The sequence below is a fragment of the Protopterus annectens genome, chromosome 11.part0 (assembly GCF_019279795.1).
Source record: "Protopterus annectens isolate FY-2018-M chromosome 11.part0, PAN1.0, whole genome shotgun sequence".
Lineage (NCBI taxonomy): Eukaryota > Metazoa > Chordata > Ceratodontiformes > Protopteridae > Protopterus > Protopterus annectens.
This window is the reverse complement of record NC_056745.1, coordinates 1,212,540,660-1,212,554,506: the sequence shown is the minus strand read 5'-3', so window position 1 is coordinate 1,212,554,506 and position 13,847 is coordinate 1,212,540,660. Positions and strand designations below refer to the sequence as shown.

The following is a 13,847-nucleotide window of genomic DNA, read 5'->3' as shown; positions in this document are numbered from 1 at the left end:
TCTGCATCACAGTCCTCATAAGTAGGTATAGACAAATCCTGTTCATTAGAAGAGTCAGAAGAAATAGAATCCTTTTCAGAAGATTCATAATCAGTGTCTTGCCTAGGCCTCTTAGAAGGAGGGGGTTGGCTACCCCTGATCAGAGTAACTAAATTTTCAGCTATTTTGATCATTTGTTTTTTAGGCATAGAGGCCTGCACATGTGGCCCAGGCGTCAGTTTTTTAGACAGATTTAGATTTTGGCCTTAGTTTTGAAGATGGCATCGGTCTAATATATAAATCTGTAGGCCTGAAAACACCCTCAGAAGAGGTGCCTGCACAGCGGCTTCGTGGGTTCCACAACTGAAGCATCTCTCGGCATATCGGACTTCTAATGGGTCTCAGTAGAGGCCTGCGAATCAGAAGTAGTGGGTTTCAGGGGCTGCGAAAGCCCCTCACTGAGATTTGGTGAACTGGTGACTGGCTTAGGAGAAGTGTCGTCAGTTTTGGACCTCAGCGGTCTGTCTCTGTCTTTTTCTTTGTGTTTTTTAGGTATTCCGGTAGTCGGATTGCTAACAGATGACATTTCTAGATAATTAAATCGTGAGCCAAAATATTCAGAAGCAAAAATATACTGACGTTTAATAGTGCGTTGATTAAATTTAGCACAAAACCGACAGCAAGGTACGTTGTGGTCAGGGTCTACGCAAGGAATACAGTACAAATGAAAATCCTTATGAGGTATTTGCTTCCCACAAGTAATGCAATTATTAACTTTTACTGACACTGGTACGGAGCAAGAAAAAGTTTCCCCAACAGGGTACTTAGCTTTTAGTTGAAGACTTTGGTTCTGAAACTCGAAAACGAAAAATTTCAGGAGTTGGCCGACCGGCACTTGTGAACTGTTTCTGCTTCAGGCACCGCACGGCAAGAAAGACTGATGTAATGGCGTCAGCTGCATGTTTTATACCCCTGACGACCTGATGTCATGGAAGAAGGGACAGCAACTGACGCAGGACCCAAGACTTTGTTAATCAGACCGACTGAGGGCAACCTGCCAGCAGATTACCCAAATGTAATGACTGCAACAGTGAAACACGAAGAACATCATCAGATCTGCTTGTTCCTACGTTATACGCATCAACTCTGCCCTTCCGAAAAGCTGAATCCCTAACAAATGTCCTTCTTACCCAACTGTCGAGCATAATCCCTGCTGTAGTAGAAAAGGAGCTCTTGATCTACTGGAATTTCTTTTGATGTGCAGAAGAAAATTTTTCCATTCTGTGGGTATGCTACTAGGTTCTGTTCCTCCACGTGCCTTGACAGAAAAATAAAAAACAAAACAGTGAAGTGAACTGTGCCTTTTTCCACACTAACAATGACAAAGCTTCAAAGAAATGCCACTAACCATTACATATTTCAAAATTTGCACAATCAAGATGGGTATGTTGTCAAATCATGAATGACGCTGCAGGACAGCCACATGTACACCAGATTATTATTCTCTCTTCCTACATGGGAGGCTAGAACACAAACAGCACTAGTCTCACCACACAGTGGTTACCCAGGCAATTAACACAGCATTTCAACTGGGAATGGCTGGCCAAGAAGACAAACAGAGTAAACTGTAGTAGACATTTTGTTAAGTAATTGTAATAAGAATTACAGACTCTAGTTTATCTAATGACAAAATGACTGCAGCATTGGAATAATCCCTGTTTACTCTAACCAACATTAGCAAGAGTTGTTTAACTCTATTTCAAAGGGAAAGACTAAGATCTGAAGCAAATAAGTACGTAAAACAGCAATACACTGTTGCACTATAGAGTACAAACTCAAATTTAAAACTGTTTGTGATGCAACACTTTTAAGAAAACAGCAATAACTCACATTTACTCTTGAATCTGGATCCATTAAACAATTTTAGAATAAAATTAACAGACAATGCCATATGAGCATTCATCTCATAGTAACACTGTTAAAGAAAGTAGAAAGTGAAGTACAAACACTTGAGTAACTGTTTTACAATAAAAAGGGAAATTTACATACCTTGCTTATCCACCAAGAAAAAAATTGGCCACAATACAAATGAAAATGCTTTGTTAAAATCAGAAACGGAACAGAGATAGATGCAGCAGAAAGGAAAACAATTTTGGCGGGAACTGTATACAGGCAGCAAGAATGATTTGTAAATGTGATACAAGTGTAATTTTAATATAATCTTCGGTTCTAAACAAAAACAGTATTCTTAAAATATGATCAAACACCAGGGAAATAAGTAAATGGACCAAAAACAGTGAAGAAAACAGAAGCCACTTATGAGCTGTGAAAAAAATAGGAAAGAATTGGAAAGAGACGGCTGCAATATCTATATAATTAAAGTAGGATGTAAGCAAGCAATGGCATCCAGAACATGACCGCTCTCTTCCTTAAAATGTTGGAACATCAGCAGGGTAAACTATGGGCTATGATTAATAGCAAAGTGATGAATTGCCGAAGCTGATGGTTGACAGTAAATCAACAAAGAAAGCAATATCAGTATCTTATCCAATGCATTTTTATGAGAAATGCAATAACTGCACGACAGTCAAATACTTCATGACTAAAATGGAAAGATACAAAGAGAGACCTGTAATGCTAAGGCAATAGTCAGAATACTGCATAGTGTGGGTAACAGAATTAAAGGAAATGCTGATTCTATATATTTATATATATATATATATATATATATATATATATATATATATATATATATATATCAAAAAAAAAATCATTTCAGGGCTATAGTGAGACAAGCCTATCCTGGCACTCAGTAGATACAAGGCAGAGAAGTTAATCTAGAACAACCCATCTGAGGATCGTACCTCTTCAACCTCTTAGCGCATGAAATCTGGAAAAAGCCAAAAAGAATGGTTGGAAAAAGGCCCAAAAATAGGGACAGATTTTAATCTTATAAAATTAGAAAATTGTTAGAATAAAAGGTTTTGTGTTTCTTTTTTTTAATTTCTCCAAGTCTTTTGGGTTTCCAATACCATGACAGGACTGGACCCTATTCCCAAATCAAAGTACGATTAAAGTTCATGAAATTACTATTGTTTCAATCTTTGATATCAGCCAGAAGAGCTCTTCGCAGCACCCACATTGTGCCCAGTAATGACTCCTTCTGCAATTCGTATGGGGCTACATGCACTGGCACCATGTCTAAATAATATTGTAGATACTTTTTATAAGACCCGTTGCTTCTACTATGTCTGGGTATCTTTCTTCCACATTGATCTTGTTGCTGCCTGCAAATCCTGATATTTTTATGACTGTCTCTCTCTCTCTCTTTCTCTCTCTCTCTGTAAGCAACACACTTTAGTCACTGGGTGTGGCGATTTCAATGATCAATGCTACTTTTGTCTTCTTTTCATGGATCACTATATCTGTTTTCTGGCATTTATCGTTTGAACTGTTGGTAATAGGTGATGCCATGAGATGTAGGCCATCATTTTCTATGATGTTTTGTGGCTCATGTTTCCAGTGTTTTTCAGCCACTTCAATAGCATAATGTTTGCACAATCCCCAGTGAAACAGTCTTGCCATGTTATTATGCCTTTCAGTATACAGTCCTGCCAATAGTATGTCACAAGCAGCAACGAGGTGTGCAACTGTTTCCAATTCGGTTTTACAAACCCTACATTTGTTTGTTTCTCCCACATGTTCAATGGACTTTGTAAACCAGCGTGTACGTAGCCTGCTGTCTTGGGCTGCCAAAATTAACCTTTCATTTCTTGGTATGAATTCACCTCTCATTAACTATTTCTGCATTTTTCCTGCTCAACATGAGGTTCTTCTAGAAGTTTTCTGAACTTGAAACTATATTTATGCATTTTCCACATTTCTTGCCTTCTCACCTGGTCCTTCACCTTAGGTTCTTTCTTTTGTTTTTTGGCACATTCAGTTGCTGCCTGATTTTTATCTACTTTCTATCTACTTCTACAACAGAAGGAGGAAACTGATGCGGAATAAGGTGAAGTCCCAAAACTGGAAAAGCTCCCTTATCAGCTTCAACAAAAATATGAGATCCCTCATCAAATCTACTAAAGTTAGCTATGAAAACAGAATTGCAGCAGATAGTAAAGACAGCCACAAGACCTTCAAGACTTATGTAAAGAATCTCCACGGCAATACCCAGATTTGTTCTGAGCTACTGCACAATAGTACCTCTTATACAGAGCCAACAGATATAGCCAATATACTGGCCGACAGATTCAGTGGCAACTTTACACCTTCCTCTCCCCAAAGGACCAGTCACAATACCAGTAGATTGCCAAGCACCCAGTATTGCTGCCTGCACAGGTTAAAACAGCACTGTCCAAGGCTAAGAATACAGCTTCTATGGGACCTGACAATATCCCTGGTTGTGTTCTATATGAGCTACAAAGTGAACTGGCACCTCACCTGTGTGCCCTGTTCAATCACAGCCTCACCTCAGGCTTTGTCCTTACCGAATGGCGGACTGCTACAGTCATCCTCTCCACAAAAGAGGAGCGACTACAGACCCTGGGAACTATTGGCCTGACAAGTCTGATATGCAAAGCTATGGAACGCATCATCATGGACCTAATAAACAAGGATACAGGGAATCTCCAAACTCTGGATCCCACACAGTTTGGTTTTGTGAAGGGTAGATCATGCCTGCTTAACTTGGTCGACTTCTTTGAGTCAGTCACCAGAGCTGTGGATGAAGGCAAGGTGGTTCATACAGCCTACCTTGATCTGGCCAAGGCCTTTGATACCATTCCCCCACTTAGGAATCATAAAAAAAACTCACTAAGCTAGGCATCAACCCCTACATCACTAGGTAGGTTGCAAATTGGCTCACAGATAGAACCCACAGTGTGAAAGTAGCTAACTCCAAGTCAGACTACCGACCAGTCACGAGTGGAGTTCCACAGGGATCATTCTTGGGTCCTCTCCTGTTTGGTATCTACTTCTTAAAAGTCCAGGCCAACACGAAGGGACTCTGGCTGACAAAGTTCGCAGACGACTGCAAGTTGGGAGCCATTACTAACTCCCCAAATGATGTTGATATCCTACAGAAAGGCTTCACTGAGACCAATGACTGGTGTCAGAACCATGGCCTTAAGCTCAATGACAAAAAATGTGTCATCATCCCCTTTGGGAAAAACTCAGTTCCCATGAATTACCACGTCAATGATAGTCCACTGAACACAGAAGGTATTATAAGAGATCTGGGAACACAGGCTGACATCAACCTCTCTTTTGACCACCACATTGCCACTGTGGTCAGAAATCCTTCTATGTGGCACATCTCATTATTAAGGGTTTTGCATCCAGGAAGAAAGCGGTCACTGCCTCCCTCTACTCTTTCCTCATTAGGCCAATCGAGTACAATGTCCCATTTGCATGTACCTCACACCAGACACCTGCAACAACTGGAGAGGCCGCAAAAGTACCTCACAAAGAGGACCCTAGGCCTTAAACACTTGTCCTATATGGACAGATTCAAAAAATCCAACTATTCTCTGTCTCATATCGCCTACTTAGAGGGAATCTCTGCTTGACTTACAAAGCCATCTCAATTTTTTTCCTTCCCATCTAACTCCTAACATTATTCTGCATGTACTTTTTCCAATATTGCCATTTACTTCTGTGCGATTTGCTCTTTCCCTTTTCACTCTTCCAGTTTTTTTATCTCTTTTATAATATTCAATGCTTTAAATACAGTTGGGTTAGAGACGGACTATGATTATCTAGTATCTGCTTTTTTGGCAAGCAACAGAATTGTTTCTAAGCAATTCAAATCCTCGGTCCATCTCACAAGAATCATTTCCTTAAGTATAGCCTCAAGTAATGTAATTGATCAGTGTAATGTGTACCTTATATATGTGTAAGCATTCCTTTATCCATCAATGTGGGATGCTGTCAACTAGTTTTTTGTAATTTATCTATGCCATACTTAAATCTTTCCCCTTTTTACAATTATTTATTATGGCCTTTTTAGCAGCATATGATCCTTTGTCCCATATGGCTTTCTTTTGTTATTCTATTGTTCTATCATGATAACTGAAGTTTTTTTTTCCCAAGTGACCATAAACTGTCTACATCAGTTCCAGCATATAATTTGTATATTGTTGAAAGGCAAGTAACTGGTCTATATTTCTTAGAATGGCTTGCAGGTTCACGCTTAAGGAGGAGAAAAAAATTTCCTGTTGTTGACCAGATTGGGGACTACTTGGGATGCGTATACAAGTAATTCTTATGCGGGCATAAATCTTTAAATAAAGATGTCATTGCTTTTAGCCAGAAGTTAGGTACCAAGTCTGGGTACAGGGTTTTCTATTTACAAACTTTTCTTAATTTTATTTCAATTTTACTGGCTGCTACTTCATCTCACTTCAAAGTCTGTAGAGCTCCTTACAGTTTCCTTTTCTTCTATCCATTCAGCATCTTTATTATGTTCGACAGGGTCTTTACAAACACAAAATGTCCCACTTCTTGTTTTGGTGGTGTTTCTATTCCTTTTGCATTGTTTCCCAATTCTCTACAGAATCTTTTGAGGGTCAATGAATTGCTTATTCTGTACATTTCCTTTAGATTTGTCTGAATACCATCCAAGTTTTTTCTGTCTGTACTGATATTTTGTTTATTACTGGCAAAAGTAGATGATAAATCTTGGTCTATTTTGATACTGTGAATGGCTTCTACAAAGTCTATTCTAAGTATTTATGATAATCTGTTATGTTTTCTATATTCTTTTAACAGTGATATGTTTTGTCTTAATTGCTTTATAGTTTTCGCTATTTGATACTTCCATGGTGGTATTCTACTGGTTTCCTTCCTTTGTTCCTCCGTGTTTTTGTGGTAGCACTTTATCTATACAGTAATATATTCTTATTTATTTTGGTTACATCACACGAATTTCTCTTAATAGTCCTGACTACTGCTTTCAACTGTTTTAACCAATCTTCTCATATTTTAGGTCTTATTTACTTTCTGCCATTTTTTTTTCTTTTATGTATCTTCATATTTTAGGTCTTATTTACTTTCTGCCATCTATTTCTTTTATGTATCTTAATGTGTCTATCCATCTCTATTAAATCAAACATATTTTCCCATAAATCATTTTATCTTGAATTGAGAGCATTTTCTTTGCTCTCCATTTCCTGAGAGTAACCTACAGAAAGCTCCAGAAAGCCTTGTGTGATGCATCCTCTTCAGATGCTCCCTGCTTCATCTGCTGCTCCTTCATATGGGAAGCCCCTGGCGTATCACTCAACATTACCTGTGTCTGAGTTGCCACTGTTTCCTGCTCCTTCCCATGTCTGCAACTGGACTTTCATGCCAGTCTCCTACAGAAGGTTCGACAGCACCATCATGTTGCAAATCTACTTCAGACACGTCCAGCTCCACGTGTTGCTCCTTAATCTTGCTCCTTAATCTGGGGACCCATAATTCCATCATGCTGTGACATCATCTGTTTTGGATTCTCCATAGCAACTGTTAGATTTTTCTTCTTCCAGTATATCGTCATCATCAAACATTCTGCTTAAATCTGACACAGTCACGGAGATTTGGAAATGTATGTTTAGAACAGACTCTCCTTTGACCATCACATCTCTGTGGTGGTTAGAAAATCTTTCCAACCTTGCACAACTCATCCTTTCTAATACCTCATCAAGGTCGAAAAAAATTACAATCTCACTTTACTCATCCTTTATTAGGCCCATCATTGACTATAATGAACCCTTCTACATATACCTTGCTAAACACGTGAACCAGCTTGACAGATCTCAACTTTCCCTTATGAAAAAGATTTCAAGTCTCAGTATCTCTAGCTCTATCCCTCTACTCAGTGTGACACAGAACATAAGGGTGATCTCTGCTTAGCCCTTTGTACTACGAATGACACAACACTCTTTTGAACTCTTTCACCTAAATAGAACTTGTGGTAAAAGAAACTCCTGTTCCAGCGAACTAAACCTATACTACCATAACTGCAATGAATGGCTCTACAGATACCTAGCTCAACATATACCTCTTTTCTGGAACAGGCAGTCCTTACCTATTAAGTAGAGTTCTTCCCTATCAACCTTTAAAACCAGTCTGGAAGATTTGATGAGTGACTGCAGATTTTCACTGGGTATATGTGCAAGTCTATTTAATAGGAACATTATTAGTTCCCACAGTTTTGGGTGATGTGGCTAAGCTTTTCAATTGCTTGCTTTGGATGTAAATGTAGGAAAAAGCCACAAACCTAAAAGACAGGTGAAATGAATAGCTGGGAAATCCAAACACACCATAAGAAAGAGTCCATACTTCTCTTGCAACAACTCTCCAGAGGCTTTGATTGGTGGAAAGTGGAGAAAATTATACAGTGTTTAGGACCTATGCTAAACCAAACAAAAGAGACAGCAGTCAGCTCGTGGATGCCCAGGAAGGGATTTGGTCTATTTCACTACGGAATTGTAGACAGCACCTGCCTTTTCTGGTTGGGGGGGGGGGGGGTTAGAGTCTGCATGCTTCCAGACTGCAATAATGGTATCCTCAATGACTGGATCCATGCACAGGGGGTGACCCAGCCTTCTACTTCTATTTCTATTTCCTTGATACACATTCAGACTTAATGGGAGATAAATACCATTCTACAGACAAATGCATGAACCTTAATGTTTCTCCAAAAGATGTCTAATTTAGAGTGCAGCTGTTCTTTCAGAGAGACGATGCCTTTCCAGCCTGCAGACTCCGTACAGAAATTGAGAAGAAAAGAGTTCCCATTCCCACCCTTCCACTGCCATTAGCACGAAGCATATGAAAGGTATCAGGCAGCAAAATCATGTGACATGCATACACAAGATGCTGGGTAATGGGGTTCTTGCCATTCTTCTGTAAAATGCTGTAGAATACATGTGAGGCATATGTCAGGCCTGGTGCTGGCATTAGTACATATTTCCTGCTATGCTTACACTCCCACCATACAATAAAGATTAGCATTATGCCTAGGGCTTGAGTAGTAAAACTGATATGGGCTGACTTAACAGTCCCCAGATAGGGGGACAACCTTTTCACCAGCAGAACTAGGGATGCCAATTTTGTAATGGATTTAACTTCTAGAGGGAAACTCAAGTGGAAAAAAAAAAAAAAAAAAAAAGAGTCCCTGGTCTAAGGGACCACTAACCTGAAGATGGGTAACTCTAGAGCTTATTCCCTGTGATCAAGGCCATTGTGCCTTGAGTTTTGGATGATCTGTAGGAAGCTACCCACACTCCAGAATGTACTCTATTAGGATAGAAGCCACAGCTGTGCCATCTCTGAGCCCCTCATCACCTGCCAAAGTGGAAGGCTGGTGACTCAGGCCATCTCTGAGACAATTTGGTATCAATTGCTTGCATTCTCTAACTCCGTTCTAACACAGCTTGATGATAATTAGCAGTAACATTACTATCGTTGTGCCATAAACTTGTTTTTAATATAGTTAACATTATGCAACTGAAATACTACTTTGGAAGATCAGTTTAACTTTACAACAGTAATGAATATCGTTTATTCATTGGTCAGTTTTATCACGTGATTTATATTAGGTTGTTTAAATCAAGTGATTGTTAAATTTTAAACCATTCTGATGAAGTCTTATCTGTTTCAAATGAAAGTGCTTAACTTTTGGTCATTAAAGATATTTTTCAAGTGTCTACCAGCTGTGTTTCCAGGGATGCATTATTTGTAAGTTTTGCTTTTTTGCACCTTGGTTTGTGGTTTTCATGGTCATCTTTAGCTGAGGACAAACTTAACAAAAGCAGAACTGAGAATGTCATGTCCATAATGGACTTAAGTCCAACAGGCAAGGCTGAGGCTTACCCTGCCAACCTTCAATTCTTATAACAGTGCTCAAACTAGGACATGGGGCTGCATTTCAGACCTTCCTACAAATTCCCACGTGACGTATTCTTACCTGCCAGGCAAGACGTTCTCCCTCTGATGTCAGTGAATGGCAGGGTTGAACTGCTCACACTTACACCAGTGTTTATGCCATTTTCTTTCAAAAAGTAATGAAGATAATGCTGCTACAACTTGTGAATAGTAATATGATGGCCAAGGGGACTTACTGAATTTTCTTCAAACAGAGAAGGTGGGAACTTCCAGACAATGCAACACACCTTTATAAATATGCCACAGAGACACTATGTAGATTTGCTTCACTTAATGAATGTGGGAACATTTCATAAGCATCAAAATCTAATATGAATGAGCAACAGAAAAAAATGGTGTGCTCAGTGGCTAAGTGTGCTTGCGCAGCATATGATGTCATAGTGTGCACCAGCTCTTGACTTGTGGCTTTGAATATAGAAGTGTCTGAGAAAAAAATGACAAATACTTCCAGAGGGAAGGATAAACTCAATAAGTGACAAAAAAAGGAAAATTTCGGATGTTAGACCTGTGTATTTTATTTTTTATTAATTTACATCTGTTTACTGGGAAAGTCTGACTGTGACATAGCCCATTGTCAGCAGAAGCCTGGGGGAGAAACACTCCAGATGCATGTCTTTGAAATGTGGGGGGAAAGCGGAGCACCTGGAGGAAACCCACGTGAACACAGGCAGACTCTGCACAGAAGGCACCCCAGTGGAGAATAAAACTGGAGAAACACTTGCTGTGAGACAACAACACTAACTGCTGGACCACTACCATGCAATGCTTGTTTATTGACATGGATAATGCACATATTTAAAAGCATTTTTCTACTTTAAAGTTTTTTTTAAACAAAGCAATACAATAGCCATCTTCAAAACCTGTCTTGATGACTAGATTAGTAACAAATTTACCTCTTGGGTATGTAGAATGGTTCTAATAAATTGGGACAGCTGTGTTATTTACTAATTTATTGGGCTGCACTGGTTAAGCATCTCCATGATCTCACAGACATCCTTCACACTAGTATCTTATGAACCTATGAGAACAAGGGTTGTTATCCAATTTTTTTTTTCACTTTTTAATAAAGTTTTTTAATCCTACATGTTATGTCAAATTTGCATTTACAGTACGCATTAATTTTTTTCAAATAAATCACAAAAACTGTGTGGAACCACATTTTGTGATGGAAAAATACACTATGATCCAGATATTAAAAATGTTCACTATCGCATTAATGGAGAAATGACTACACTATACATTTTAAGAGAAATATATGAGGCTGCAACTGGCAAATTATGCACAACTTTAGCAATAACAGTTTTATTACCAAACATCAAAGCCACATTATTATTATAACACTAGAGAGAGAATACAGGCAGCAAAAATGTACATATGGGGTAATGAAGGGGGGGTTCTGCAGAGCAAAAGAAAAATCCCCTGTTAGGGTGGAAAATACATTCCGATTGCAATCCTAACATGGAAAAAAAGTCAACTGATACTTTAAAGAAGTGGTCCAACGAAAACGTTTGTGCTGTCCATTTTTATTCTTCCTCAACGTGTGGGTATCGGATCAGATTTGGACCCAACTCTCGAGATCCTCCCTCTACTCATAATGGCCTAGTCAGCTAACAATACATCAGATCGAGTTTGCTGCCTTAGATGTTTTAAGTCAGAGGAGAAAGGAGGAAAGAACAGCAAAGCTAGGGCTCAAACTTGGAACAAAATGTTCCACAATATCCACAAGGTCACTCAAGAAAATGAAAGGAAGGGGGAAGAATGAAAATGGACAACACAAACCAAGAAGAAACTTCGCAGTGTGGAGGGTGTGATGTTCACTTCCTAAATTATGTTACACACTTAGTTCACTTAATAAAAATTGCACTACAAAATATAATTATAAAATACGTGCTCCAAAATAATCAAATAGAAAATAGTAGGTAGTCCACAGTTGAGTTAAAAATGGAATATCCTATATTAAAACACACAAACAAGTGATCCTAGTTGAGTATCATGAAAAGCATCAAAAAAATTCCTTATATATAACCAGGTTGCTTGGAGCAAGGGAGAAGTTACAAAGGGTGGTTCTGTTAAGAGCAATAAAAGCATTAAAATCATTCCTTTAGTCAAGTCACCAAGGAACGTCACCCTTCCCCCTTAACACCACAGTGTAATCAGAGACTGTGCTAACTAAAACTGAACCTAGAAGGCTAGAGACACATTACAATCTCATTTGTATAGGCTAACCAACTAGTCAAAACTTTATTAAGAAACCAAACTAATTAAAAAAATCTACCCTATAGACGTCTACCAGAATAAATATGAATAAATATACAACTTTTAACAAAGATCACTTTCACTTCAAATAAACACTTCATCAGGTTTGTGTGTCAAAAACAAATCATAATATGAATGAACATGTGTATAGATATACAACTGAAAACCTAGGTAGGATGAAAAGTGCTAACCTAGAAATACAGTGATAAATGTTAAAAATGAAGCACTAAGGCCATGGGTATCTGTTCAAGTGTGGGATCTACCTAAGAAAACTATTAGTTTGAGAGTGTAAGACTGCACTCTAGTAACTGCAACCTTTGAAACAGGGAAAAAAAAGGAAAAAGACTAGGCCCATGCACACTCAGACTTTCACTGTCTCAAGGAAAAAATGTAACAAGTGTTCAGTTTGAAATCTATAGTATTTAATGTGGAGCCATAAAAAATGATTAATGTACACGAGCCACCTAAAGTATTTTATTTACAACACTGTAAGTTAGTGCTAAAAGAAGTAAACAGTGTTTATATATAAGCAAGTAATGTCAGCATTAATCAGTCCCATATCAGTCTTTTAAACAGTGGGGCAGTTTTCTGAGATCTAGTACGCTTTTCATGGAGCACTAATAATAAAGTCCCAGTTTTCTAAATGCGTTCAGTTTCAGCTGCCACAGCAGTTCACTTTTTTTTTTTTTCTAAAAGATTAGGGATGTCTCCTTCCAGTTCCAAAAGGTCCACATGGTCAATAATTTAAAATGTAAAGCCAGTGTGTCTTTTGTGTAGCTGCAGCTGCCGAGCCAGTGCGTTATTCTTGCATTTGGCTCAAATTTCAGAAAGATGGCCAGAAATCCTTCTTTTAAGTTTGTTGAGCGTTTTCCCCCACATAAAATACTCCACAGTTATTGCAGCGAGCCCTGTGAACCATCTGCACTGAGTTACAGTCACCTCCTGCATTGGTTTTAATCATTTTCTTTAAAATACAGGCAGAAAAATATTTCTTCCTCCTGTATCTGCCGACCAAAAGACACAGCTGGCTTTACAGTTACTGGTGCATGTATCCTGTGGTCTTGGCCTACTTTCTACCCAACTCCTGATGTTCCTGCTTTACTGTACACAAAGGAAGGAGCTTCTTTAAGGACATTCATTAAATATGAGCTTTCAGTAATTATGGCCCAAATCTCTCTAATAACATTAACAATGTTGTAACAATCAACAGTAAAAGTCAAGATACAACTGTATTTAGATTTGTTGTCCATATATATTTTTAACACCCTCTTACAAGACCTGTTAAATGCTTGTGCATTTGTACTTTTTAGTTCAATTTTAGATTCCAAAATGCTTTTTAACATGTTGCTTTCATATCTCCTCACCAAAAATCATTTTCAAGTTCACTTAGGTTCTTAAGGAAGGGTTCCACTTTTGTGCTGATCCTAGCCAACCTATAGCCCTGGGACTTAATGGTATACTTCGTCCTGGTGGGATGGAGACTCTTATTATGTAGCAAGAGGTTTACTCTGGTAGGTTTTCTGTAAAGATCTGTGTCAATTTCCCTTGGTCCAAGTCTTTAGTAATCTGCATACCTAAGAAGACTGCAGAGGTGAGGCTGTAGGAAAAGGTGAAAAGCAAGAAGCTGATGTTTGATTCAGACAGCTGATAAAGTCTTCTAATGTAGCGTTGTCTCCTTT

General features: G+C 38.5%; 1 protein-coding gene across 4 annotated transcripts in view; it reads right to left on the bottom strand.

Annotated features, from left to right (window-relative positions):
• The window catches only part of PRDM4 (PR/SET domain 4), a 780,070-nt gene that overhangs the window by 244,970 nt on the left and 521,253 nt on the right, over window positions 1-13,847 (bottom strand). For all 4 annotated transcript variants that reach the window (XM_044088574.1, XM_044088573.1, XM_044088575.1 and 1 more), the window contains one exon: window positions 1,170-1,297. In XM_044088574.1, coding sequence (XP_043944509.1) covers window positions 1,170-1,297 — 128 coding nt within the window. The remainder of the gene's footprint in view (window positions 1-1,169; window positions 1,298-13,847) is intronic.